We start from the raw sequence: 26,561 nt of genomic DNA, 5'->3' as shown, positions 1-26,561 counted from the left end.
ATGGATGAATGGCTGTAAGAGATTCAAAGATAATAACTTGGAGAGTTATATAAGTAGTGATACAGCAATTGGTTACTGGCTGGTAATCTTGTTAGGTTGGTTGATGGATAGTACAAATGGAGGTCAATGAAGGGAGAAATATATATATATCACCGACACTTGCACCGTGAGCATACTCATCGATCGAGCGCATGCCCAATGGAGGTCGATCAAGGGATAAAAGCCCTCACAGAAATATTCGTATCATAAAAGAAATTAAGCTCTAGATAGGTCAAGAGAAAAAAAAAAGAAACTGAAAAAGAATAGTGGAGAGATAGGTAGTAAAGTTAACAAAAAAGATGGAGACGCGGGGAATCGAACCCCGGACCACTCCCATGCTAAGGGAGTATTATACCACTAAACCACATCCCCAATTCGATATTTGGAAACAGTAACTTTGACAATATAAGCCTGTAACCATTATTCGAAGCCGCAGACAATAGAAAATTTTGAGTTTAGAGTGTAATATCCCAAATGGGTTAGACTGATGGTGGCGCAAGTATAAACCTCAGCAGCGAATGGACCTAATGAAGTTGAACACTATCACAACGCAATCACACATAGGGTCACATCGAGACCAACATACCAAGTTTTCTGCATACAGAACCTGAACCCTCGTCATCTCTCTGGGAGCCCCGCCCGTCTAAATAAAATCCATGCGAACAACAATGTCAAAAACTTATGACAAAGTCCTTACCTTCTGGTTCGGCCAGAATGGCTCCCGAGAATATCTTCAACAAAAGTCATTTTGGTACGGAAGTCCATCCGACGATGCCTACGTTCGCAAGCACCTCGGATCCGACTACGAAGCTGCCAAAACGGGGGCTCTCGACGCTTGGAAGTTTGACAGCCAGGGTGAGGGTGCACTAGCCCTAATCCTTCTCCTGGACCAAGTACCCCGGAATATCTTCCGCGGCACCCCGCAGGCATATGCAACGGACTCCAAGGCAGTCGCTGTAGCGCGATATGCCGTGGACAAGGGCTGGGACAAGAACATGCCTGCGATCCAGCGACGATATATGTATTCGCCGTTCAATCATTCAGAGAATCTGGAAGATCAGGAGATGTCGTTGAAATTATTCACGGAGCTAGGGGATAGTTATCATTTGCATTGGGCAAGGAACTTCCACGACCAGATCAAGCGGGATGGGAGGTTTGTGCATCGTGATCGGATTCTGGGGCGATAAATTATACGGCCTGTGATAGTAACGTGTAGTATAATGTGTATCGATAGAGCAATGTATCAGTAAAAATGAAGCGGCTTGTTTAACACCGTCATCGAAAGGGTCTGCCGTGCCTCCAAACGATGAGTGCGAGGTGGAGGACAAGGGGATGTCCTGCTGGCAGTGCACCAAATCACTGGACTTAGCCAGCATAGCAGTATTTCAGATTCCAAAGATAAACATAGTCACTATAAACTGAATTAGACAAGTACTTATCACAGGCCCCACTGCAATACATGGATATTAAGTTGCTTAGGAAAGGGATGATTCCATCTCTGGCTTACTAATCAACACTATAGCCCTACGACGACAACTTCATAACTTCCATGCAGGGAGAAGAAAGGTTAAGGAGCCTTGGATCTGCAAAGTAACCTTATCTAACGCGCATGACGGCCCTACAGTCTCCCTTGAGGACAATTACTGCTACGACAGAATCAAGAGGCAAAAAGCCAAACAGTTTGCCTCACATATCGTTGACGTCACTACCAGCTTCCAACGAACCATAAGGGTGGGAGGTTTTGCTCTACCAGTTGTTCATTTTGATTCAACCAAGAAAATACCATGGCACGTGTCTTGGCAAATCATTTGTTATTACTTCCTTGCTTAGAATGATCAAGTGTCTACAAACAGCTATGCATTCTTCAAACGGCCCAAGATTCAACTGTCTGCATGAAGTGAACAATTATGATTCGTTTGGTAGGTAGACAATCAGAAGCTCCAACTTTTATTCTTCTTATCAGAAAAGCCCCCGGTTTGCGGAATTCATCATGGTATGGAGTCAGATCAACCCTACAGCACTCCATCTCAGCTTCCTGTTCCTCTCGGGCAGTATCCTCCTCTATACTGTGCTTTCACGTTTTCTAAAAGAAACACTCCTTCTGGCAGAGCCCCCGCTTGCTACTTCGGTCGGAATTCTGACTGGACCCGCGGTATTGCGTGCTGTCGAGCCTCAGCCGTGGAAGCTCGGCGATCATGTCACCAAGGAACTAGCACGACTCACTGCAAGTATGCAGGTATTCATCGTGGGCATTGAGCTCCCTGAGGGATATTGCAGAAAGCACTGGAAAGGGATTGGCATTCTTCTGGGCCCCGTTATGATAGGTGGCTGGGTAGTATGCGCGATCCTGATCCATCTGGTCTTCGGTGCTAGCTACCCGTCTGCGCTCGTTATCAGCGCTTGCCTCACTCCCACCGATCCGGTGCTGGTCGCGACCATCCTGGAGGATCCCAAGGCGACTAGTGACCGTATTAAGTATCTTCTGGCCGCGGAGTCTGGTGTGAATGATGGAACCTCATTCCCCTTCCTATATCTCGGGATTTTCATCCTGAAGGAGCATTCGGTTGGTGCCGTGTTGCGAGAATACTTAACGGTGACAATAGCCTACCAATGTATTGCGAGTGTTGCTGTCGGGATAAGTCTCGGTTATGGAGCGAACAGACTCCTCCGATATTCCCACGAGCGTGGTAGGATTACTGAAAACTTCGTTGCTCTGTTCCCCTTAGCTCTGATCTTCTTCAGCTTAGGATTTTCAAGCACAATGGGGATGGATGACTTCCTACTTGTCTTCAGTGCTGGCCTCGGGTATGCATACCACGGCCGGCTTGAACACGCTTACCAGGTAAATCCCGTGGCCGCCTCATTCATCAGCTTCTCTCTTAGTATAGCGACGTTTATCTATTTCGGTCTGATGATCCCTTGGGCTACTGTCGCAGATACACCAAAGTTATCACTGTCGAAAATTGGGATCTTTGTGCTCCTTGTTCTGCTGCTTCGTCGAATTCCGTTCATTGTCGCCCTGAAACGATTTAATCCTGATATCAAATCGTACAGGGAGGCACTCTTCTGCGGTCACTTTGGACCCATGGGTGTTGGTGCTCTGTTTTTGTCCATGGAAGCCAGGGACAACCTTAATTCCTCCTGTTCCCGGCCACAGACGCAGCCGGGCGACGACTGGGACCAATATACCTGTGAAACTGTTGAGTTGGTCTGGCCAGTTGTTTGCTTTACTGTTCTGGGCTCTGTTGTGGTGCATGGTTTGAGCATGAGCATTGCGAAGTTGGCTCGAAATGTGATATGCGCTCAAAGGCAGCATACGAAGTCATTGTGTACCGCAGATGACCCTAGCACGAGCTCTGAAAGCATGGATAGTGGAATCTATCATGATGAGGAGAGTCTACTCTAGAGTCGATGGAGCATCGAGAGGTAGATTGGCTTTGCTAGGTTGGAAGAGTTGGAAGACATTTAGAGGCTATTCTAGTTATTTAAGAGTGTACTTTAGAATGAACAGCGAATATATCCAGGAATAGCTTACTGCTATCAATAGACCACCACGGTTGGAAGCTATGTAATGAAAGAATCTTTTAATGATTTTCTTGGGTTCTTGCCCGTCTTCTGCCATACAGCATTTGGATATAAAACCACCCCTCAACAATTGTTCAAACTCTAATGTGTACTACTATCATACCCCCTCAGTATAACAGTTCTCACGTCGAATTTGAGCATTCGGCTCATCTACCATACTTGAGTACCCTGTAGAAAAAGTATTCGGGCAATTGTTGTAAAAAAGTTAGATATCTGTGTAGCTGTAGAACCCTCCTCCTTGACTAAAGCAGGACGTAGCGACTAACAAGACTCGGCTGGTAATGTAGCTTCATATACATGGGGCTTAGATGTGCACTGTATACCTTCGCTCGGAAGCGACACAGATTGATGCGGACTCGTGAGATATAGGTACGTAGTTTCATCTGTATCTTTGAAGTTCAACTCGAGGCTCTTTCCTATAAATAGCTGATGAATATTTCCGTATATCTCTACGATTAATTCATGTGGAAGGGTCTGAGGACTGTAGTCACTGTACAGGACAGGTTGGTCAACAGACCAAAGAGGTTAGTTACACTGTTTTAGTGCTTTGTTCTTTCGCAAGATACTGGGAGTAGTATTTGTACAATATCATCTCCAGGTAATGTGCAAGATGCTGATATTCACTGTGAATTGAAGTGAAATAATTACATCCAGAGCAAACATATACTGAACAACTGGCAATTTACCAAGTTTTCTAATCTTAGTCCTTTGTCAGAACGCCGACGATAACTGCTCCTCCTCGACCCTAACTAGATTAGTCCTCTCTGCTATCTTCCCTGCCAACTCCATCAAGGACGAACTAGCTAATATTTCTAGAATAGGCACAGTGCCGTCTATGTGTTTGGAGATCCAATTCCGGAGTTCGACCGCTACATGGGAATCGATTCCATACTCCGTTATTGGACCAACAGGGTTGATGCTGTCAACTGGAACTGAGAGATGAGTAGCGACTCGAGCACTTAAAGCTGTATAGATCACAGCTGTAGCATCTTCAAGGGTTTTCGTGGCCCGGAGGTCCTGTCTCAGCGTATCGGGAATTTCGGTCTGAGAACTGACTGTCGTGTCTAGATGGAGTCGACGGAAGTGTGAGAAAAGAGGTGCATCGAAGTTGGGTAGTGATCGACTTGCTTTCCACCGACCTAGACCGGTAATAATTTGGGAGGTCGTTCTGTCTTTCTGACAGCTCGTGATTGCTACCTCGATCAATGACATAACGGTCTTGGTATCAGTTCCCTGGAATCCTTGCTGCTCCATTTTCAATGCCAGATCTTTGTTCTCGGCTAGATAGCCCGCATCTGTGATCACTCCTAGATCCAAAGATACTGCTGAAAGCCCCAATGAGTTACGATACGTCGCAAAAGAGTCCATGAATGTTGAGCCGGCGGCGTAGGCGGCCTGAGTCGCGTTACCTATAATACCACTAATGGAAGATAGCATGATGAACCAGTCAAGATGGGATGGGAGATAGCGGTGGAGGTTCCAAGTTCCGTGGTACTTCGGCTTGAGTACAGCAGTGTAGTCGCCAAGAGTCATTTTCTCGATATGCGTGTCCTGCGACCTGTCAGCTTCATACGTGTAGATCGAGCTTTGGGAGAAGATACCCTCAGGATCATGGCACTTTGGATGACGCCCCGGATTGGCGGTGCAGTTTCTTCAAGATCGTTCACCATCTTCTTAACTTGATCACATTGGGATATGTCGCAGGCATAAATGATGGTTCGAACTCCTTTCTTGTTTAATCCTTGTACAGTTCGTTGGGACGATACTCCTGATAGTCCGCTTCTACTGACAAAAACGATTGTTTTTGCTCCATGATCTGCCATCCAGAGTGCTGTTGCGCGGCCGATACCACCAAGTCCCCCAACAAGCATGTATGAGATATCTGGTCGGAGAAGCATATCAGGTTGCCTAGTGATGATAGTCTACTGACTTAGTATTTTCTAATAGAGGAGGGGGACGGTACGAACCTTAACCGTATCACCAATACCAGCCGTGAGTACAACCGGGTCTGGATGATCTGTTTGCGTGAGGACCTCCAGCGCTTCAGCAATATCCGATATGCTATAAGAGGTCAGGGACGAGTGACCACGGAGTATGCCTCGGCGAAGAAGACACGCTACTCGGTCCCAGACCTCATCCAGCATTTGAGAATTGTTATTCACTATGTTCCCAATATCGATAGTGGCAAAAATGATATCTTTGTCAAGCTCTGGCACTTCCCATCCACGCTTCTCAAGTGTGCCATGGGCATGTAATTGAATGAAAGTGCCTGATGTTCCAAAACATCTCCATAATGAACGGAAGGTACGACTGTCAGATTCACCACAGTTGATTATCGTCTTTACTCCCTTATTATCGGTCAATCGAACGAGATTCTCTAAGAACGACTCGTCATTGAGAAATATCCGTTCATCTGGCAACAGAGACGAGAAGACCAAGCGTTCTTTTTCCGCTACGCTCCCCACAAGCGCGTATGCATGAGCACCTGATACAGTACATACTTCAATGCCAGCTTGACCAACTGCTCCAGCAGCGGAATTGATCAACACTCGATCTCCTGGCTTTATCTCAGCAAGGCAATGAACGGCATGGAAAGCTGTGCAATAAGCCGCGGGTATTGCGGCAGCAGTTTCAAAAGACATATCCGAAGGTATTTTTTGAAAAGCAGTTTCCCGGTCTTGGTAGAGACTGGCGGCTGTTCCAGGTCTCAGGCAGGCTACTCTGTCTCCAGGTATCAGGTTGCGAACGGCTCTACCGACAGCTTGTACCTTTCCGCTACATCCGATCCCGATTTCCATTGCTCCTGAAGCTTGACTGTCTACTAGCTGCGCATCTCTCTCACTTAGCCCGACGGCATGAACTTGTATGCGGACCTCAATATCAGAAAGCGTAGTAATCCGGCTGTCATCAATGAAATGAATATCTTCGGGTTTGACACTGTCATTCACCACCACTCGCAGATGTCGGTTCTCTTGATGAAATGTTTCAACGCTTGTGAGATGCATATCATGAACAGATGCAATCGCTTCATTCAAATGTCGGTTCTCCACAATCCGTGGGACAAGAAGGGCACCACTCCTTTCGGTATACTCCGTATCGGACTCGTCTGGCTTACCTCCTAACATACGATGACAAACAAGGTCGTATATGAGCTCAGCCGCTCGATACCCGCAAAGTGGGCTGCCAGCATCTAAATCAAGTGTTATGATAGGCTCTACTCCCGTCTCTGAGCGAGCAGTCCGTGCAAAGCCAGTGATTATACCAGCTTCTGGATTTACCGGGGTGATTGTGCCACCACGCGTCACCCAGAGGACGCAGGTCGCTTCCAAAAACATCTGCTTGATTATATCCATTGTTGCTTGATTTAGATGTGCCAGAACTGGTACTTGAAGATCACTCAGGACAACGCAAGCCTTTCTTTGCGGCTTGAGATGGGCAAGGTCGGTTGTGTCAACCTGCGATACTGAAGAAAGAAGGTCTCGCAGATGGGGTATCTGTACACCACACTCGCCTTCCTCTGCTACAATAACAACTTCTGATGTGAGCGAAGTTTGTTGTCTTGTAGGACGAGAGATAATGACCATATGCTGATCTCTAGATCTACCTAGTTCTTGCAGTTCCGTGAACTGGGCATTCTTCAGAGTGTTTATCAAGCCATTGTCGAAATCTCCAACCCCACCGTGCTTCCACAGCCCCGGAGAATTAGCGAATATAACATGCTCAGATAATTTTGGCTTGAATAAAGGGTTGCACAGGATCAGATAGCCACTAGGTCTGAGAAGACTATGAATATTGCTCAATGCTTTATGTTTCGATTTGACTGTGTATAATCCATGTGCAACGATCACGACATCGTATTGCTGTATGATAAAACCCTGGGCATCCAAGTCTCCCTCGACATCGAGCTCTTTGATTTCCACGCAGTTGTCCCATGCGCAGATCTCATTTCCTGTTGGCCCTAGAAGACGTAGGTCTAGGTGTGTTGCGGTATACTTGGTGAACCGAGTAACGCCACCCTTTTCCCCGACGAGCCGTTGGAGGAATCTCTTCGATGCTCCACCTGTACTAGCCTCGATTTCAAGGATTGAGATCATAGGGTTCTTATGGCCGACCAAGTCCAGGTACCTGGAGACTGTTTCATATGCCGGATCATTGTAGACCTTTTTCCAGTACTCATCCCACATGGAGTGTTCACCAACCGTTCCAAGGCTGGCCTCGTTCGTCAAACTAGAAGACAGACTTGCACCCACGGTGCAGAGAAGATGACCCTCAGGGCCGGAAGATCTTACTCGTTCGATATCGTCACTGTGGAAGTCGCGGGAAATCTGATATTGCTGTGTCGCTATCTCTTTGAAGAATTCGAGCTGTCTTATCCTGAAAGGCTGAAGCTTCTTGATGGCTGCTTGATCCACATGTTTAACGTAATCCTTGATGTAGTATAACGCGCATGCTTCATGTAAAGCGTTAAATCCACTAGATTGCTTTTTTGACTCCATACAGGAGGGGATAATGCTCGATAACGCAGGCTCGGTCAGCAAATCGATATCTAAATCCCATTTCAGCTCATATGCCAACTGGCCCTTCATTCTTCTTAAATCTGGAGAAGAATCTGGTCCAAGGCGCCTGCACCGTAGACCTGCAATAGAAATTGACGGTCGCTGAGATTCATCCACAACTGCAATCGAGGCTATGAGATCACCCTTTTTTGTTCGCTGTGTTTCTGTAAAAACATTCAGCTTGCAACCAGCTGCATAATCTGTGCGGCACGACACGCGCATCTCATCGATACGAACAGGAACAGCAGGGTCGTTGATTACATCCGTATTTACGAATATTGTGTGAATTATAGTGTCCAAAGTGCAGGGATGTATCAGAAATGGATACTGAAAATTCATGGGCATCACCGCAGCAGTATCTGGGGTGACGACCTCTGCTACACACGTTGAGTCCTTGAAGCGTGCTTGTTTGATGTTAGCGAAACATGGTCCGTACGCAAGGCCGACACTGGCTAGGTTCTTGTAAAACAATTGGATGTCGAGGGAAGTAAAGTCGTCTTGAGCTGCTCCCTCGGATTCAAGCTCGGATTCGGCCCAGTTGCTATTTTGTGCTCCAATCCAACCATTACAATGCTCTGTCCATATGTTGTCCTGTGTGACTGAGTAAATATGAAACTTGTGAGCCTGGTAGGAACCGCGAGAATTGCTCTCGCATTGACTGAGTGTGAGTAAGGTCTCTACAGCCGCTGTCTCGTGAAGAACTAGAGCCGATTGGATGTATATATCACGAATATAGACTGTGGGTATCTGATCGGTGGCGGTATCATTTAACACATGCTGAAGGAATGCCTCTATCGCCATGACAACATACCCAGCAGCAGGATATACAATATTAGACTCGATTTTATGGTCCAATAACCAGGGATTTTCAGACACGCGAAGAACATTTCTCCACAAAGGCTGAAAAGGACAAACCATCCTATCGATGACACCCAACAGATCTGTCCGGGCGTGCTTGCGATTGCGAAAGGTCTTGCTTATCCGAGGCTCCGCCCAATATGAGTGGATGTGACTCCACGCATATGGAGGTAGGTCAACAAGCACGCTTGGTTCTTGGGAGGTGGTGGGATCGTTAATTGCCTGTGAGTCCATGGGATATCCGGCACACATTAGTGTAGCTGCAGCGGTTAGAGCAGTAGTAACAGCGTTGCTATCCCTGGTTAGAACGCTAATGTATACGATTTCGGCGGCATTGAGTTTCGTGTCATCTCGCAAGGTCTGTTTGATTGGTCCAGCCAGCGTAGCGTGAGGTCCAACCTCAACAAGGGCATCCACACTGACCTTTTGAGCCGTACCGGCTCGTTTGATTCGCTTGTTTCCTGGCGTCCTGACGGGGGCCCGCTGGTTAATTGTCTCGAAGCACAAGGCGCGCAACGAATCGACAAAATTCACCTGGCCCAGAAGGTTACTAACCCAATATCGTGAATCTAATTCGGATGGGTTGATCTCCGCTCCTGTTACAGAGGAGAAGAAGGATACAGATCGATTATGAAGATAGTTGGCAATATCCTCACGGCTCCGTGGGCTCACATGCGCTATATGGCCCAAGTACTGCTCCCTAACTAATTCCATGTGGTGCGAGTGGTATGCAACTTCCACTGCTAGTCGGCGGCTAAACACTTGCTTTTCGCGGACGATCTGCTCTAGTTCATCAATAGCAGGGAGGTCTCCGGCAATCGTGACGCTCACTGGGCTATTGATACACGCTACAACAGCCTTTCCCGGTTGGAGCTTATCGAGATACGACTGGCTCTCCTGGACAGACGCCCCCAAGGCAAGCATGGCCCCCCTTATCTGCCCATTAGCGAAAGGCGAGTTGGTGACAACCACTCCTCGGTAGTAAGCCACTGACATGGCATCCTCCATGGTCAGTGCGCCAGTCGCATATGCAGCGGCAATTTCCCCGCTAGAGTGTCCGGTCACCGAGTCTGGATGTATTCCCCAAGATGCCAGTAGATCAACCAGGGCTATTTGAAGGGCAGAGCATATGGGCTGGCTGAAGAGGGGGTTGCTTAATCGCGAATCCTCTTGATTATTCAGGATCTCTTCTATATTCATTATCAGTGGATGCTGGTCATGACATGAAGTGAATACTGGTAAGGGGTAATACCAGATTAACGTACCCACCATACAGTAAGGAGCACCAATGGATTTTATAAAGTCGTTGATTCTTCGAATTGATTCGTGAAACACCGGATATGCCTCGAGTAGCTCCTTTCCCATTCCTGCCCACTGCGCACCCTGTCCCGTGAAGACGAAACCCATACTTGGTCGTCGACGAGCTTTAGCAATTTTAATCCGACCAGATAATGCTTCTGCTAGTGTTTCAGGAGATGTTCCCACAATGGCAGCTCTACAGGCATGGATCGTACGGTGTTCGTTCAACGTATAAGCTAGGTTACTCATATATCTGTCATCTGCTTCAGATCTTTCCTTGAGGAGATATTCCAGAAAGTTTTGAAGCTGCCTTGTGGTAGACCTCTCATCAAGCCCAGAAAACATGTAGACTCGAGATCGTATGGGGAAAGCTTGGTTGGAATCGTTAGCATGCTCGCCGTATCGCACGATACGTCTCAGTCCACGACTGTAAAGATAACCCGATGCATCTTCGAGTATGACGTGTGCGTTACTCCCACCATATCCGAAGCTGTTCACAGAAACGCGATGCGGACCCGGGTATTCCCACGGCTCCGCAGATAATTGTATCTGCGGCGGGCTTAATGACTATACCAAATGAAGATATTCGGAATACTTACCTTCAGTTTCCAGTCTTCGCATCGGATACGAGGATTGACCACTCGAAAGTTGCGGTTGGGAACAAAGGTCCGATTCTCGAGCATCAGGACGGCTTTAATAACGCCCGCAACTCCGCTCGTGCCCTCCAGATGGCCAACGTTGGTTTTGATGGACCCAATTCGTAGAGACCGTATGGGACTTCGGTTATGGCATAATACCTTTGCAAGAGCTGCCGCTTCGATATGGTCGCCAGCCTGAGTTCCAGTACCGTGGGCTTCGACGAAATCAGTCTCGCATGGATCGAGGCCAGCCACCTGGTAGACATGACGCATCAGAGCTTCTTGTGATGCTCCACTCGGTAAGGTAATTCCGGGGGTTCTGCCGTCTTGGTTCAACCCAGAGCCTCGGATTATGGCGCGAATGGGATCGTGGTGTTGAATGGCATCTCTTAGCGGCTTAAGAATCAAACACCCAATACCCTCGCCTCGGGCGTACCCGCTGGCATTTTTGTCGAACGTATGACATCGTCCGTCCGGGGAGAGAAACCTGGGAATTGGTTAAATATGCTTAAATACAATGAGTCTTTCCTACCAACTTCATCATAGTCATCGTTGACATGAACTCGTGGCTAAGAATCACGTTGACTCCCGCTGCGACGGCCATCGAGGCATCGCCAGTCCGAAGACTTTGGCATGCCAGATGGAGAGCTGTTAAACTACCCGAACAGGCGGTATCAACTGTAACACTAGGGCCCTTCATGTCGAAGAAGTACGACACTCGGTTCGCCATCATGGCTCTGGACTGCCCCGAGTTTGTGCACTGATACATTGGAATGCAGTCTGGATCACGGAGGAGAAGGTCGGTGTAGTCGGCGTTGAAACAACCAACAAAGCAGGCTGTTGAACTGCCCGTAATCTTTGCCATCGGGATACCAGCTATGGGCTGTGAGCGTGCACTCGGGTACGAGGACAGCATGGACATACCATTTTCGAAGCCTTCGTAAGTAACCTCAAGTAACAGCCGCTGCTGAGGGTCCATTGCCTAAGGGCAGGGGTATTAGAAAACCAATCTGGACCCAGTGGTTGCTCGAGTTTACCTACGGCCGCCTCGTCGCTTGTCATGTTGAAGAATGGTGCATCGAACAATGTCACATCTTCTGCTAGGAAATGTCCGCCTTCAACGTTGATCTTTGGGTGTGTCTTGTTGTCAATTCTACGATGGTCAAATATTTGAAGAATATGACGGTACTTACTGTTCCATGTCGTGAATGGTCCGGATGATAAAAGGCATCGTTATTCCATCGTGACTTTGGAATCGGACTCCACGCTTCCCGCCCTTCGAGAATCATCGTCCATAATTCCTTGACATTGATGGCACTCCCAGGCCCTCTGAAGCCTACCCCGACGATTGCTATGGGCATGCATAGATCTTCTAATAGGATGGACGAGTCATCTTGGTCTAATGATGTTGGTTCTGAAGTTTGAGTGGAGGGTGTCGGGATGGCGGGCGGACTATGTTCAAGGGAATCGGCTGTCATGATGGTTCAGCGACCCATGCATAGTAGCTAGAATAAAGTCACAAAACATAGGGGTACACATTGGAGCATGGGCAATACAGGAGCAACTGATTTGAAATATACGGTGTACAATAATTCCGTTAAGATCCGGTGCCAGTGTTGCACATCACAATGTCCCGAACTACATCCGCTGAGATCACCGAATCACTCTATTGGACATCGGATGATTCACATTTGGCTTTTTACTCATCGTTTCAGGATATATTTCATGATATATGGACAGGAGTGCAGAAGCAAGAAAGCATAAGCTAAAAGTCTAAAGGTCACCAAATTGCCAGCGCTTGAATTGCCAATTTCCGGATTGCTGCAGCGATGGAGGAAACGTTCTTTGTATCTGCTGGGATATTGTGACCTTTGCTGTGCACCACCCAGGTCGACATGGATGGATTGCATAGCCGATACAACGCAAGTGAGTACTCAAGCAGCGGATCTTCGGCACCGCCAATACTCACGGTTGGGACGTTGATGTACCCCTCCAGATCTGGATCGACCACTGGATCCCCACCTGGATCCATCCGGAATGGTGGGAGGGAGTTGATGAAGATAGCACAGCGAAACAAAGGTAGTTCCTGCGAGTACAACTTTGCACGGTGGATCAAGAATCCAGCTGCCAAAGTGCCCCCATGGGAGAAGCCCAGGACCCCATCGAAAGGACCTTCCTCTTCTACAGCGTCGTAAAGACGGTCGTACGCACTCAGTAAAGACTCTCCCTCGGTGTCATTGTCGGAAATGGACCGGGGAAACTTATAATAACTGTAGTAAGGACCGTCGTAGAAGCCCGAGATCCCCGGGCCTGGAATCGAATCTACATCGCCCTCGAGAAAGTGGAATGTGACCGTATTATCGCGACGAAGATCGGTCATTAGACCATCTATTTGTTAAGCTGATTGGTTTGTTCTAAGGCACCGTAGCACGTACTTAGCTGGGACTGCAAGATCTAGCACACATAGGTGAGTGCCACAAGCCTCGGCCATGCCGTGGATTTGGCTAACCTTGGTATTGGTGCCCCAACCATGGAGGCAAAGTAGTTTGAGAGGCATAATCACTGGTGTTGTTACCGCAGGTAACTGCCAATTGATGATAAGTATAAAGCCTAGCTGGAAGAGTATTTGTATCTCGGTATCAAAAACCGTCTTACTCGCATGGATGCGATGCTCATGATGCAGGTAGACTTCAAAAGTCCCCGTATCACCACGGAACATTTTCTTGAAAATATCAAACGGTAACACATCTCTGTTCGCTTTCTTAGTCTCATGCATCCTGATTGAACTTATTGACAACCCCGCGCTTCCCCGGTAAGCTCCCAGTCTTAGTGTACCGTGAACTAGTCTCTATAGTAATGCTGGGGAAAGGAATGTATTGTCAGATAGGGAGATTGTTCCATCACATAACAAGAGTTTCCCCTCGTATACTCCTACCACCGGCGAAGCAAACTAGAAACGTGTACCAGGTCCCAGTAAAAAAAGCAGGCGATAGCAAAGACACCCATAAACCGCTGCTGGTATCAATGACCGGCTCACACACTATCTACTAGTTTTCTTAGAGTCAAAGGCTTCCAATTCGATCCTATTTTCGTCTAATTGAAATATATTAGCAGAATTCATATATAGCACAGGCCAGCCGAACTTACCCCATGACCACTTTGACCAGTATTTCACCACTGTATCATTACTATAATCTATGGGAACGAAGGGATATCCCTAAGGGAGCTTTTCATCAAAAGCCCTTCGCACATTCTATCCTTAGAGCACGTATCCGACTTGCAGCAGTCGTCGTCCTTTTCACAAGCTTTCCTGCAATCAGGGCTCCACTTAACAAGCGGCTTGAAATCCGGCGGAAGATCATCTGGCGTAGGTATAAACTGAATCCTTGAGTCCGCCGTAGAGGCTAAGGGTTTCTCTGAAGGTGTAGGCTTCTTGACGTCGTCACGTTTTTCCGGAGGTGCAGAGGAATTATCTAACCAATGGGCTTTATCTTGCTCTATAGAATATTAGAAAATGAATATAAAAACTAAACAGCACTTACCCGTTGAGAGTTTTGACCAGTAATCCACTTGTGTACTGTTTGACCAATCTATATTTTGGCCTAATGGATATCCTTTAGGGAACTTTTCATTAAAAAGCCCTTCACATCTTTTATTACTCGAGCAGGTATCCGAACCACAACAATGGGAATCTATTTCACATGGTCGACGACATACTCGGCTGAATAAACGACCCTCAGGCTTATGGATTTTGAAATCCAGAAGTGGAGGACCCTTAGTGTCGTCACGCTTTTCCACGCCGCTAGGCTCTTCGGTGAAGGGAGGGCCTATATCTACAATATAAGTCAGCCAATATGAATGATAATAGATGCCAAGACACTAGAGGTAGCGAAGGAGAGAGGTGGGAAAACCACCGACCTTGGCTGTTACCTACAACTGCAGCGGCCGCGAGGCCGGCGAAGGCAGACAGAAGAACCAGAGGGAGCTTCATCGCGAGCAACTCGGGCCAGGCACAAGCGGAGGTGTAGGCTTTGTCTCAAGATCCTTTTGTAAGACAGATGATGAAGATAGTCGACTAAGTAGTGTGGGTGTGTTGTAGACAGGATTCTAATGGCCAGAAAGAAGGGCAACCTTGAGGGACTTTATAACCGAGACCGAGGAATGTCCACTTTTTCCCCAATTACCGCTATGGTGCCTCATCCGATTCAATGTTCTCTATACACAGATCTGGATCCACATCCCACGCCCCAGGGGTTGCTAAAAATATAGAACCTCCAGCCTATAGCGGTCCGAGCAGCGCTTACTCATCCCAACCGACAAAAGGCTTCAAGAGAGGCACCAGCCGCCCTGGAAAGTTACTCCAGAGGTTTTCTTTGACGGTTGATTTCAGAACAAAGATTGAGTCACCCGGCATGACTTGAGCCAAGCCTTCTGGTTTCATCATCTTTGTGCCATAAACCTTATGCGGTGCCCCGTTGTCCTCTCCGGTAATTGTTCCTGGCATATCTACTCCATACGGCAGTCTTTTATCTATATCCATGACGAGATAAAGAAAGGCGCACGGGCAAATACAACAGAACAAGCAGCCATGGTTTCCCCACGTGGCCCCATAATGGGAGAAGGGCTCCCAGCCTTCCCATTATCATCTCAATACTAGCCCATGGCGGTTCGCCGTTTTCAAATAGAATCAGCGGATGGTCAGCCCAAGCGATGGATGACGCTGCATAGAGATACTGTCAATGATTGCGGTGTTAGTATCAAGACGAAAAGACTAACCGTAAAATACATATGGATGCAATATCAACTCCTTGGATCCTCTTCCCTGGTCCCCTGGGAATGTTAGTCATATAAGTCCAATATCCCACCAGCATCACATACCCAACTATCATACTGTGCTCCGCTCCAGAGATCGCCGCCTTATCGTAGGAATTAATATTAGTGTAGGCAATCCCTTTTTTGGCCCTCTCTACTAATGTAGGCGAATCAGATACGGCACCCTGGCAAAGGCTATACACCGAATTGAATCCCACTACTTCTAAGTAGCCAGCTCGTATGTCTAATTGGGGGGAAATGTCCAACGCACAATTAGATGACTAAGAAATATACATACGAAAGGGGAACCTGAGAAGCAATGATAAGAGATAATATAGAAAAAATGATAGGAGAAAAGAGAAGCCAGGCAAGAGAAATAAGTAAAAGAAGAGGAGAGGACCGGCCTACGAACAGATGATCTAACAATAGAAATACACAAGCACACCAAAACGCAAAATTGACTACCCCTCCATCTCAGATGGTTCCCGTATCGCAGAGAGCTCTGCTAGTGGTCGCTGTGGAATACCCCCTGTAGAGTGTAGCGGCACCTCGAACTTGCTGGGTTCGCGACCATACCTCCAAGGGCGTAGCTGAGTTGCGATACCCTTTTTGGCATGTCGCTTTATTCGTAAATAGACAAGAAACGCACCCACCATGACTCCCATGATGGCCATAGTGATCCCAACACCGAGTCCCACTTTGGCTCCTACTGAGATGCCTTTACTTCGGGGTATAGGTGCTTGTGTTGTCGTAGAAAATATTGTATCGAATGAGCTTGTCGCAGTGGCAGTAACGGTGGCGGGTCCAATTCCATGGTGATTGATATTCCAACCTATCACGGGAACCGCATGAATATCCGTAACCTTTGTAAATTCGGTCGTCTTGATGGTCCAGCCTGTGGACTTAGAAATCTTGTAGGTGACTTTAGTCTCAGAGTGAATGGCGGATACGCAGTCTATGGAATCCTTTGATAATAAGGTATATTCTCTCCGACCTAGGTTAGCATTAGATATACCTGGTAAGGACTTCACTTACGGGGGGCAGTAAGCAAACCCTGTTCTCGATTGGTATAAAACTGAAGTATATACGGAGACGCCAGAGTTGGTAGGGCTAGCCAGAGGGCCAAGCCACTTCTCGGTCGTGAGACCATCGGGTCCTGTTTCGCTATCTGTGTCATACCACTCTTCAACTTCCGGTGGCACACATTTCTTATCCGCAGGGGCATATTCAGCGTATCCTGGATCAAATGCCAGCAGCTTGTCGTCGGACATTAGGAAGATGTTCGAGCACTGAGGATTCCAACCCCAAGGTGTGGCGAGGGGTCTATATGTTACAGCGGTCCTGGAAATTGTTTCAGGTGGATATGAGGTCAGCGCCATTGGTTGAGAGGGAGATGGCTACCGCAAAGAAGAGCTTTGAAGAAAAGGAAAAGGGGCTAAAAGGGAGAAGAAAATAAATGGTTAGAACAAGATGCAAAATACAGCTTTTGAAAAAGTTCGGAATCCGATGAGAAGAGAAGGGAATCTTTATAACCTCTTCCAAATCCGAAATGTAGACAATGTTGTTCCTGGTCAAGCAAAGCAGGGCCAAGTATTGTGAGCATAGGGTCCCAGGAATAATTACTCTAGATCGCTGAGGCTGGCCTGGCATCTAGTCATCTTCTAGTAATTTCCCATATGCAACAGCGGGTACCTACAGAGAATATCATTTCGGAGAGTCGCCATGAGACACATGCCTACCGTTCTCTTCTTCAAGCAGCTCACAAACAAGGACATGAGACACCATGACTACCTCTGCGTTACCGGCCTGGGAGGCAGTGGATATGATGGCAACCCCAACACCAGAAGCAAAAGGTTTGGGATATGCCTTCGTTGGGCTCTGGATAGGTTTTGGGTCACCCGGGAAGAGGCATTAAACCCCCAAGCCACGCATCCTATGGCTCCAACCCATCTGCTTATCATTGGCTGACCTGAAGGACCTGATGTTCCTACCATCTAGTCGAATCGTCTTCACCGTCGGAGGGCGGCTTTGGTAAACCGCATTTCTAGAATCCTTCATGTCTCGGCCGAGCACCATTCATCTCCTTTTGTGTATGTATCCTTGAGCCTCCTATAGGCCAGGTCTCTTCTACTGCAGCAGGCGAGCGAGAACACCTCGTGACCTCCTTCCGCTATCAAATCAGAGCGGGTTTCAAGATGTCTTTCCTTGTCGGCCAATCTGGTAATGTAGTCAGCCATCATTTATGGGCTTGAAAATCCAGCAAAACCCAGCAAATATGGCTTATACAATTAGGCATCAACCCTAAGGCACGTCTGATGGCTTACACCGCCAAACACTTGTTTCACGATTCATCCACTACAATGATTCAGTAGTTGAAACAACCACGACTTAGATGTTTGTAGAGGCGCAATATCCTTCATGGCCAGGTTGGAATGCCTGTGCGAAGCATGGCTAGCGTGAAGCTATTCAACATCGATTCATGCCATAAGATGCCGTACCCAGACTGCGGCAATATTGATCGTGCAGGGCTAGCGACCCTATGCGTTCCCATATAACTACATACCTAGTACACTGTAGTGTGAGGGTTTCCAGCGACTAAATCATGTCCCTAGGTGTTTTTCTGATTTTCCATCTCGCACTGGTGGCGCGAAGTGCGCAAGAGATCGACAGCTAAGGGAAAATCCAGGGTTAGGATCAGTTTTCTTTCTTCTGTGGCTTCTAAAGCGAAGCAAGACATATACGAGGCAGCGAGGGAAATATTTGGAAGACCGATTCAAAAAAAAAAGCAAAACAATCTCGGGGTACACACCAGACCCGTCGCTAAGGCTCCCTTATCTTCTGAGTTAGCTCCCAGGGGAAAAAAAAATATTTCTCTCGTTAGTAGAATAAGTCTCATAAACATTCTTTACGTGTCCACATGTATGCGTGTACCGATATAGGGTAGCACCTACGTACTCTGTACATTTCCAAGTGGGGACCAGGTTGAGAGGCGCTGCATCCTTAAGAGGTTCAATTGTGGAGGGTGGGTATCGTAAAACGATCAGTTTAGTCTCCTGGGGTATTCTTATATGTGCATACTCATCCTCTTCTTGGGATTTGCCTAGGGATTTTACATCGTACTAGACGAAAACAACTAGCCGATGGTCGTCGAATGGCATGTTGAAAGACAACATTTCTTTTTCTTTTTTCTTTTTTTTTTTTTTTTGAGCCCTTTCTAATAATAGTCGGGGAGAGAGAGAGCACTGTTGATGATGTCGTTTGAAATTGAACCATCACGGGGAAAATGGCTCTGGAACATGTACGATCGCAGCCGTCGGTCTAGAAATGGTCGGTCATTAGGTGGCCATCGTCTTCATTGGAAGTTGTTCTCATTGCCACCGTAAAAAAGGATCCACTGTCAGTGTCCATCCCGGAAGATCCACTCGGGGGTGTTGCGTGGAGGCCAAAGCCGGTTTTGATAGGGTTATCCATGTCAGCAGTTCTTTGTTTGCTTGGATTTTGTTTTGCTTTGGGGGGGCCTGGAAAATGAGGCCAATAACGGACAGTCACACCACCACCACCACCACCACCATCACCATCATTCTTTGCTATTCTTTTCTTCCTCCTACTCCCACAACGGCCACAACTAAATTGAGTTCTGTATATCCCACCATTCCCCACCATCATTCCATGAATCCACCTCTTTCAATGACTTATCGACGACTTATCCAGGCGAGGCGGAGACGGACGGATACTCTCGGTGGGTCCACCGCGCTAAAATTCATATGCGAGAGGAGAGAAAGACTGACACTTTGCAGAAAATCCGGTCCACTTTTCGACATTCACTCGCAGTCGGGGGTTATCGTCCAATCCACTGGGTTGATTTCTCTCGCGATGAGATCATGGCACTCTTCCCACACTCTCTGCCTCCTCCAGAATCAAGTAACTAACGGTCGAATGGTTTGACTATCATTGACTATCAAAAATGGCTCTCCACCTCCTCGGCTCATCACGGTCGATCTCTTCTCGTCTTTCGCTCTCTTTTACTCGCGTCTCTTCGTTTTGGCCTTCTTCTCCCCTTCCAAACTATATTTTACGTTCTAGACTCAACTTATTTTTGGTTCGCCCCCGTCCAAGGCCGCGAAATCTCTCCACCCACGTTTTCACGCCGTTAATGCCATTGTCGGTGCCATATATCTGTAAAACTTTACTCTTGCGTTCCTGGACATCTATCGGCTCCTTTTTATCTGCGTCCTGTCTTCCACAATTGTCCTTCGTTATCTCTCACTGCCTCTCGTTATTTTCCGCCTCCGACGACATTCGCTCTACATCCTGCGTACCATCCGCCTGGAGCTTCTCAAATTTTTTTTTTTTTTTTTTCATCTTTTCATCGCTTTCCCCCACCTCCTCTTTACATTCTTTAAAATTTTGAGCTTGAGCAGCTGGACTGCTCAGCCACCCAATGTCGCATTCCCGTGAGAGCAGTGGTTCTTACGAATGGCTGAACCCCCAAGTCAATACAGAGCAACCCGATACAGCAGACCATCGTCATGATCAGGTTGTCGAGCAGCCTTCCCCTCCTAGCCCCGAGCTACGCCCCGACGACGCGCTGAACGAGCACTCTCGCCCTCAAAGAGTGAGATTTCAGTCTACAAGTGCTCAAGGATCGGATGCCCCGCTACCCGTTCGACCCTCAATGGCTCGTTTCGATTCAGACCAAACCCTCATGTCGGTCCACTCCATCAATCCCACTTCCGCCCGTTCGACCGACTTATCCGACGCCCTCCGTGCAGAGGCGGAAGCAGAACCCAATACATTAGCAAGAGGGCGAGATGGCAGCGCGAGCCCCCCCGGAGTTCCCCTCGACTACGATCCCGAGAGATCGAGGTTCAGCAATGACGGTCCCAATCGCTCCCCATCCGTCGGAGCACGGTTGAAGGCTGCTAGTAAGCTAATCCGTCAGAAGACAGTCCGGCTAGGCGAACGGCTCGGTCGACCCCAAGATGGTGGCGAGGACCTCGGGGCATCTCTTTTACCCGACGACCTTGAGGGCGGCGCTCCATATCATGAAATTCAAGAGAGGAGGAAGCCCACAAATGAAACTCCAGAAGAGGAAAAGCAGGATTTTGCTCCGAGCGCAGAGGCGCATCGCCTTGTGCGTCGAGTAACTCAGTCTCAAAATGCCATGCGCCAACGCAAGCCGAAATCAGCTTACACGCGGTCGGGCCAGACCACCCCAGAGGGTTTGGGTCGCCCTGACTCATGGTATGGCGCCAGGTCTCGGTCATTTAGCGGTGGAGGCATTTTGTCCCAACTGCTCAAATTGCAAGCCGGTCAGACGGGCTCAACAGAAAGTGTCATTACCGACTCATCCGACAGTGAGTCGCAGGTCTCGTCGGGGGCTGCAACGCCGAAATCCGGGGCAGCGACTCCCAAGCGGGAAAAGCTGAAGTGGTACAAGAAGCCAAACCATCAGTCGACAGCTTCTCTGGTAGAAGCCTCGATGAACCTGAGCCGTGCCAGCCTTCCCGCTTCAGCGGATCCTCTTGCGTTTGCTACCCCGAAGAAACGTAAGAAGAAGGCCTATGGCAAAACCCGCTTGGAGGACGAGATTCGTGTGACGGTACATATCGCAGAGATCCTTGCCCGGCAGCGCTATATCATGCAGCTATGTCGCGCATTAATGCGTTACGGCGCACCCACCCATCGTCTAGAAGAATATATGAAAATGACAGCGCGTGTGCTGGAGGTCGAAGGCCAATTCTTGTATCTCCCGGGATGCATGATCATGTCCTTCGATGATCCCACCACCCGCACGGCCGAGGTCAAGCTCGTCCGCATGGTTCAGGGCGTGGATCTAGGTCGCCTAGCTGAGACTCACAACGTGTATAAGAACGTTGTCCACGACCTAGTAGGGGTCGAAGAAGCTAGCCAGGAGCTGGACAGCATCATGCAGCGCTCTCCGCGCTTTAACAAATGGCTCTTGGTTCCTGCATATGGGCTGGCTAGTGTAGCCGTGGGTCCGTTCGCCTTCGATGCCCGACCGATTGATATGCCTATTTGTTTCTTTCTGGGATCCCTCGTCGGATTTATGCAACATATCCTGGCACCCAAGTCCGTACTGTATTCCAACGTGTTCGAGGTGTCGGCAGCCGTTCTAACGTCCTTCCTCGCGCGTGCATTCGGCTCCATCAAGTCTCCTTTCGAAGGCGAGACGTACCTTTTCTGTTTCTCGGCCCTCGCCCAATCCTCGATCGCTCTGATCCTTCCTGGTTTCATGGTGCTGTGTAGCAGTCTGGAACTGCAGTCACACCAGATGATTGCGGGGTCGATCCGTATGGTCTACGCTATTATTTATTCGCTCTTCCTTGGTTACGGAATCACGGTGGGCACGACAATCTACGGGCTTATCGACGGTGGTGCCAACTCTGAGACGACGTGCAGGCGGCTGGACGTGTGGGGCAGCGAGTATATTCAGCATTTTATCTTTGTGCCGGTCTATGTCGTCTTCCTGGCCATCATTAACCAAGCCAAGTGGAAACAGGTGCCGACAATGATTGTCATTGCGATTAGTGGCTACGTTACCAATTATTTCAGCACCAAGAAGCTGGGCTCCAATTCGGAGGTCGCCAACACGGTGGGTGCGTTCACGGTCGGGCTTCTTGGCAACTTGTACAGCCGACTCTGGCATGGTCATGCCGCCACAGCCATCCTTCCCGGCATCTTTGTGCTCGTCCCATCCGGCTTGGCCTCGAGTGGCTCGCTGATGGCCGGTATTACGTACGCTAACGAAGTACGGGAAAATCTGGCCAAGTCGAACAGCAGTGACAGCCTCAACAGTGCTAGTCAGGATACATCGATCGCCAGCTTGGGTTTCGGTATGATTCAGGTCGCCATCGGTATCACGGTCGGCTTGTTCATTGCTGCTTTGGTCGTGTACCCCTTTGGAAAACGACGCAGCGGTCTTTTCAGTTTCTAATTTCATGGGTAGCATTTTGCATTTGTTGTATTTTTGCAGCGTGTACGACTTACGTTTGGGATAGAGAGGTCTTTTTTTTTTTTTTTTTTTTTTTTTTTTTGTGTTTGTTTTTTTTTTTTTTTTTTTTTTTTTTTTTTCTTTTTTTTTGTGTGTTTGTGTGTGTATTGGCATACTGTTCATACTTGATCCGTTGCGTTTTAGCCCGCCGCAGTATAGATTGTGTGTAGATACTTCGAGCGACAATTACATATCATTTCTAGCCAGGACATACTGCACCCGAACTGTATATCTCTCTCCCCTTCCGAACGGTTCTCTCTGAAGCCATTTGCACTTGTGAGAATGGTCTGAGTAGTATGTCATGTAAGGAGCTACCGTTGACCCTACGAATGCATACGAAACTTGGCCCCCCGACAATTATATATATATATAACGGGATCATTCCATGAAGTTACGATGGCATTTAACGAATCTAACCAAGCCACGAAGGACAGAGTCTATAATACGAAACTGTCGTATGACAGCGAGAAACTTGTAGGATGATCTATAGCCCCTCCTCGACGTATGGCATACCATCAATACACTGAGACAGATGGTTGAAGAGGATGGAAAAGTTCAGTGGCAGAATAATGTGACTGATAATGTCAGAAACAATGTTGTCAAATATCCAATTGGGGATGTGGTTTAGTGGTATAATACTCCCTTAGCATGGGAGTGGTCCGGGGTTCGATTCCCCGCGTCTCCATCTTTTTTTGCTTCGATCTTTTCTTCTATCCATCCATCTTTCTTATACCGAACCAACCCTTAGGGCAACAACCGCACTTGCAACAACCACGATGGAAGGACTTCCGTTCATACAATATACATGGTAGTTCCTGTATGGTAACTACTTGCTGAGCACTTGCTTTTAGTAATACCCAACTCGCACTAGACTTTTATGCCTCGGAGAGTTTATGAGATGGTTGGAGTTGACCGTGTAACTAACTTGTCGAGAGGGTCGGAGTGACCACCGGGCTCGGTGACCTTAGTGATCCCCCCGACGGACTAAGCACTTAGTTTGGAGCTCAATCCGCTTCATGCATCTCAACCGGCAGGAGACACGGCTCACGATGTGCCTCCCAAGACACGGAGATCCTGCGAGCCAAGAAACGCCGCATGGCCTGACACGAGCATAACCTCGGAAGTTCTCCAGGGTCAACCATTCAGCCTAAAGAGGGCAATCTCAACGAAACGCAGCGTCAACTTGGAAACTGCAACAACAAGCTCCGCTACCCCGGACAGGAAAGCTCTTGTTTTCCCCACCTTTTTCCCCCAAAACTCTAAAGCTGGCCGATCCCCCCGGTCATGCTCCGAGTCTATGCCTCAAGATGGGAAAGTCTGGTGTTGGAGTTTGGACCCGCGTGGGGGAGTCGAGATGCGGATTGGTCGAAGCTGTGCTAAGACAATCGTAACATTTCCTCAACCCCAGCTTTTCCCTTTGGCTCGTTCCCCGGATGAGATCATCCTACACATGGGATAGACTAGAGTCACCCCCACGTCGTCGGTTTATGCCGTTGCTTTGGCTTTGGTCCTTCCTTTACCCCAGGATTTGGGTGGAGTTGGTTGGGCATGATGGCGGTTGCGACCGTGTCATCCTACGATAGATAGTCTTTCCCTTATGTGGCTTGAATCGTTTATATAGCGTTGGCTGGACCCTGAGGTCACATCCTTTTTTTTTTTTATTTCCTACATTGCTTCGTCCTGAGCAGATTCATCGTTGTTGTTGTTCTATCGACGCAACCTCTCACTATGGACGACGGGAAGATCACCGATCATGAAGTGATGGGCGAGAAGGCCGATATCACCCACGAGGAGGTGATCCAGGTGGCCCAGTTGACGCCTGAGGAGCAAGCCATCGAGAAGAAACTGCGGCGACGCATTGATAGTTTAATTATGCCGCTGGTTATTCTCGTGTATCTGATGAATTATATTGATCGGTAGGTGGAAACGATCGTTGTGGAGTGCTACGGAGTGGACAATGAGGGTAGACTAACCCAGAGCGACAGGAATAACTACGCAGCCGCCAAGTTGCAAGGTCTGATGGACGACTTGAAGATCGATGATCAGCAATACCAGACCGGCCTGTCCATTCTCTTCGTCGGTTATATCCTAATGCAGGTTCCGTCGAATCTCCTTCTGAACTACATGGGCCGACCGTCGCTCTATCTCGGCTTTTTCACCACCGCCTGGGGCCTGGTATCGACGTTGACCAGCCAAGTGAAGAGCTACGGGGGCATCGTCGCGTGTCGGTTTATCCTCGGTCTGGTCGAGGCTCCGTTCTTCGCCGGCGTGCTGTTCTACCTCTCCAAGTGGTATACGAAGAAAGAGTTGGCCCTGCGCATGAGTATCTTCTACTCTGGCTCCTTGCTGAGCGGTGCCTTTGGGAACCTCATCGCGGCCGGTATCCTGAACGGTCTAGAGGGCCATCGGGGGATCTCCGCTTGGCAATGGCTGTACATTATCGAGGGCGCCATCACCATGGCCGTCGGCTTGGCCGTGGCGGTGTTGCTCCCCGACTTTCCTGACACCTGGAAGCTGTTGTCGCCGGAGATGAAGCACGTGGCCAACCGTCGTCTCGCCATCGACGCGGCAGAGGCCGACGTCGACGAAGCCGGCAAGATGAGCCAGCTCAAGGGCCTGAAGCTGGCTTTCTCGGACATCAAGACCTACGCGCTCGCCATTGCGTACATGTCCATTACCGGCGCCAGCGGCTTCCAGAACTTCTTCCCGACGCTGACCAAGACGCTGGGCTACACCGAGACCATCTCGCTGCTGCTGGTGGCGCCGCCCTACATCTTCATGGTGGCGTACAGTCTCGCCCACTCGTACTTGTCCGACCGGTTCGGCCGTCGGTTCTGGTTCTTCGTCTACCCCATCCCCATCACCATCGTCGGTTTTGTCGTCTTCATGACCACCGACGGTTTCGGGCCGCGCTACTTCTCCTTCTTCCTCATGATCTTCGTCTTCGCGCAGAACGGTACCGTGTATTCCTGGATCGCCAACTCCATCCCGCGCCCGCCGGCCAAACGTGCCGCCGCGTACGCCTTCATCAACTCGATCGGCAACTCGGCCAGTATCTGGACCCCGTATACCTACCGCGACACGGATTATCCTTACTACCGGCCGGCAATGGGGACGTGCATCGGCCTCCAGATCCTGGGGCTGGCCATGGCGGTGCTGATGTATTTCCACCTGCGGACCTTGAACAAGCGGCTGGACCGGTTGGAGGACGAGGAGGTGACGTTGACGCCGAAGGAACTCGAGCGGTTACAGAAGACGGCGGAGATCGAGGGCATCGATATTGCCGCGGCGCGACGGTTGCAAAAGGGGTTCCGGTATATGATCTGATTGGGTTTGCGATTGCGTTACCGTGTAGCCAGACATGTTCCTATTTTTTTGAGAATTGAGTTTTCTCTTGAATTAATGAAACCATATTAATGAACTATCCATGGGGCGTGAACCGTATTAAAAACGAGACAATGATGTCAAAGCCGATCGAGGTCAGAAGGGGCCATGGATTGCAGGGCGACCCGCCGCGTGCCCTGCAATGAACATTCTAGTGCTCATCTGCCGTCATCCTACAGAGGAAGAGAACGACCCATTGCACGCATTGCGACCGTCGAAAACCGCATTGAAACGTTATTCATCTGGACCGATTAGCGTCTCCGCCGTCGGTGGGATGAATTGTTGAGGCATCTGTCTTCTGGTATGACCCGTTCGGCCCATAATCGGGGGTTGTCGATCACAGCAAAAACAATCAGGGGCGATGTGGAACCATCC

General features: G+C 48.7%; 8 protein-coding genes and 2 non-coding genes across 10 annotated transcripts; 5 read left to right on the top strand and 5 right to left on the bottom strand.

The window, feature by feature from the left end:
* Positions 1-339: 339 nt before the first annotated feature.
* Positions 340-411, bottom strand: BDV38DRAFT_t212. Its single transcript has one exon. It is a non-coding gene; the product is annotated as a tRNA-Ala (tRNA).
* Positions 412-604: 193 nt separating this feature from the next.
* BDV38DRAFT_260170 (DUF924 family protein) lies at positions 605-1,418 on the top strand. Its single transcript, XM_032055887.1, has one exon. It carries the CDS (start codon positions 696-698, stop codon positions 1,224-1,226), a length of 531 nt encoding a protein of 176 aa, XP_031908948.1. The 5' UTR covers positions 605-695; the 3' UTR covers positions 1,227-1,418.
* Positions 1,419-1,829: 411 nt separating this feature from the next.
* Positions 1,830-3,468, top strand: BDV38DRAFT_199272 (Cation/H+ exchanger). Its single transcript, XM_032052417.1, has one exon. It carries the CDS (start codon positions 2,030-2,032, stop codon positions 3,443-3,445), a length of 1,416 nt encoding a protein of 471 aa, XP_031908947.1. The 5' UTR covers positions 1,830-2,029; the 3' UTR covers positions 3,446-3,468.
* An 867-nt stretch (positions 3,469-4,335) lies between these two features.
* BDV38DRAFT_287358 (putative polyketide synthase) lies at positions 4,336-12,453 on the bottom strand (the record flags this gene model as incomplete). Its single annotated transcript, XM_032060849.1, has 9 exons — positions 4,336-5,175; positions 5,226-5,546; positions 5,592-10,228; positions 10,304-10,886; positions 10,937-11,462; positions 11,533-11,851; positions 11,900-11,957; positions 12,017-12,103; positions 12,169-12,453. The coding sequence occupies 9 exons, from the start codon at positions 12,451-12,453 to the stop codon at positions 4,336-4,338; spliced, it is 7,656 nt and encodes a 2,551-aa protein (XP_031908946.1).
* A 302-nt stretch (positions 12,454-12,755) lies between these two features.
* On the bottom strand, positions 12,756-13,751 carry BDV38DRAFT_287357 (putative DUF341 family oxidoreductase; the record flags this gene model as incomplete). The annotated part of the gene is made up of 3 exons (XM_032060848.1): positions 12,756-13,363; positions 13,411-13,429; positions 13,485-13,751. The coding sequence occupies 3 exons, from the start codon at positions 13,749-13,751 to the stop codon at positions 12,756-12,758; spliced, it is 894 nt and encodes a 297-aa protein (XP_031908945.1).
* A 27-nt stretch (positions 13,752-13,778) lies between these two features.
* On the bottom strand, positions 13,779-15,155 carry BDV38DRAFT_260167 (uncharacterized protein). Its single transcript, XM_032055886.1, has 4 exons — positions 14,894-15,155; positions 14,518-14,808; positions 14,123-14,472; positions 13,779-14,068 (listed from the first exon to the last, which is right to left on the bottom strand). Exons 1-3 carry the CDS (start codon positions 14,964-14,966, stop codon positions 14,171-14,173), a joined length of 666 nt encoding a protein of 221 aa, XP_031908944.1. The 5' UTR covers positions 14,967-15,155; the 3' UTR covers positions 13,779-14,068; positions 14,123-14,170.
* An 886-nt stretch (positions 15,156-16,041) lies between these two features.
* BDV38DRAFT_199247 (uncharacterized protein) lies at positions 16,042-17,234 on the bottom strand. Its single transcript, XM_032052416.1, has 2 exons — positions 16,823-17,234; positions 16,042-16,772 (listed from the first exon to the last, which is right to left on the bottom strand). Exons 1-2 carry the CDS (start codon positions 17,010-17,012, stop codon positions 16,249-16,251), a joined length of 714 nt encoding a protein of 237 aa, XP_031908943.1. The 5' UTR covers positions 17,013-17,234; the 3' UTR covers positions 16,042-16,248.
* Positions 17,235-20,109: 2,875 nt separating this feature from the next.
* On the top strand, positions 20,110-22,837 carry BDV38DRAFT_260159 (uncharacterized protein). Its single transcript, XM_032055885.1, has one exon. It carries the CDS (start codon positions 20,229-20,231, stop codon positions 22,743-22,745), a length of 2,517 nt encoding a protein of 838 aa, XP_031908942.1. The 5' UTR covers positions 20,110-20,228; the 3' UTR covers positions 22,746-22,837.
* A 578-nt stretch (positions 22,838-23,415) lies between these two features.
* BDV38DRAFT_t213 lies at positions 23,416-23,487 on the top strand. The gene has a single exon. It is a non-coding gene; the product is annotated as a tRNA-Ala (tRNA).
* An 807-nt stretch (positions 23,488-24,294) lies between these two features.
* BDV38DRAFT_199134 (putative MFS transporter) lies at positions 24,295-26,275 on the top strand. Its single transcript, XM_032052415.1, has 2 exons — positions 24,295-24,718; positions 24,788-26,275. The coding sequence occupies exons 1-2, from the start codon at positions 24,531-24,533 to the stop codon at positions 26,127-26,129; spliced, it is 1,530 nt and encodes a 509-aa protein (XP_031908941.1). The 5' UTR covers positions 24,295-24,530; the 3' UTR covers positions 26,130-26,275.
* The last annotated feature ends 286 nt before the right edge of the window (positions 26,276-26,561 follow it).

This window comes from Aspergillus pseudotamarii, assembly GCF_009193445.1.
Source record: "Aspergillus pseudotamarii strain CBS 117625 unplaced genomic scaffold BDV38scaffold_75, whole genome shotgun sequence".
Lineage (NCBI taxonomy): Eukaryota > Fungi > Ascomycota > Eurotiomycetes > Eurotiales > Aspergillaceae > Aspergillus > Aspergillus pseudotamarii.
Note: the sequence above shows the minus strand (reverse complement) of the source record. Positions and strands in the feature narration are given on the sequence as shown.

Bases quoted from the DNA above. Each gene is read 5' to 3' on its own strand.
- BDV38DRAFT_260170 (XM_032055887.1), top strand. From the start codon at position 696: ATGCGAACAACAATGTCAAAAACTTATGACAAAGTCCTTACCTTCTGG.
- BDV38DRAFT_199272 (XM_032052417.1), top strand. From the start codon at position 2,030: ATGGTATGGAGTCAGATCAACCCTACAGCACTCCATCTCAGCTTCCTG.
- BDV38DRAFT_260167 (XM_032055886.1), bottom strand. From the start codon at position 14,966: ATGAAGCTCCCTCTGGTTCTTCTGTCTGCCTTCGCCGGCCTCGCGGCC. The intron at 14,809-14,893 runs GTCGGTGGTTTT...CTTATATTGTAG, and splicing joins AGTTGTAGGTAACAGCCAAG to ATATAGGCCCTCCCTTCACC. The intron at 14,473-14,517 runs GTAAGTGCTGTT...AATATTCTATAG, and splicing joins CTGGTCAAAACTCTCAACGG to AGCAAGATAAAGCCCATTGG.
- BDV38DRAFT_199247 (XM_032052416.1), bottom strand. From the start codon at position 17,012: ATGCCCCTGCGGATAAGAAATGTGTGCCACCGGAAGTTGAAGAGTGGT. The intron at 16,773-16,822 runs GTAAGTGAAGTC...TAGGTCGGAGAG, and splicing joins GGGTTTGCTTACTGCCCCCC to AATATACCTTATTATCAAAG.
- BDV38DRAFT_260159 (XM_032055885.1), top strand. From the start codon at position 20,229: ATGTCGCATTCCCGTGAGAGCAGTGGTTCTTACGAATGGCTGAACCCC.
- BDV38DRAFT_199134 (XM_032052415.1), top strand. From the start codon at position 24,531: ATGGACGACGGGAAGATCACCGATCATGAAGTGATGGGCGAGAAGGCC. The intron at 24,719-24,787 runs GTAGGTGGAAAC...CCAGAGCGACAG, and splicing joins CTGATGAATTATATTGATCG to GAATAACTACGCAGCCGCCA.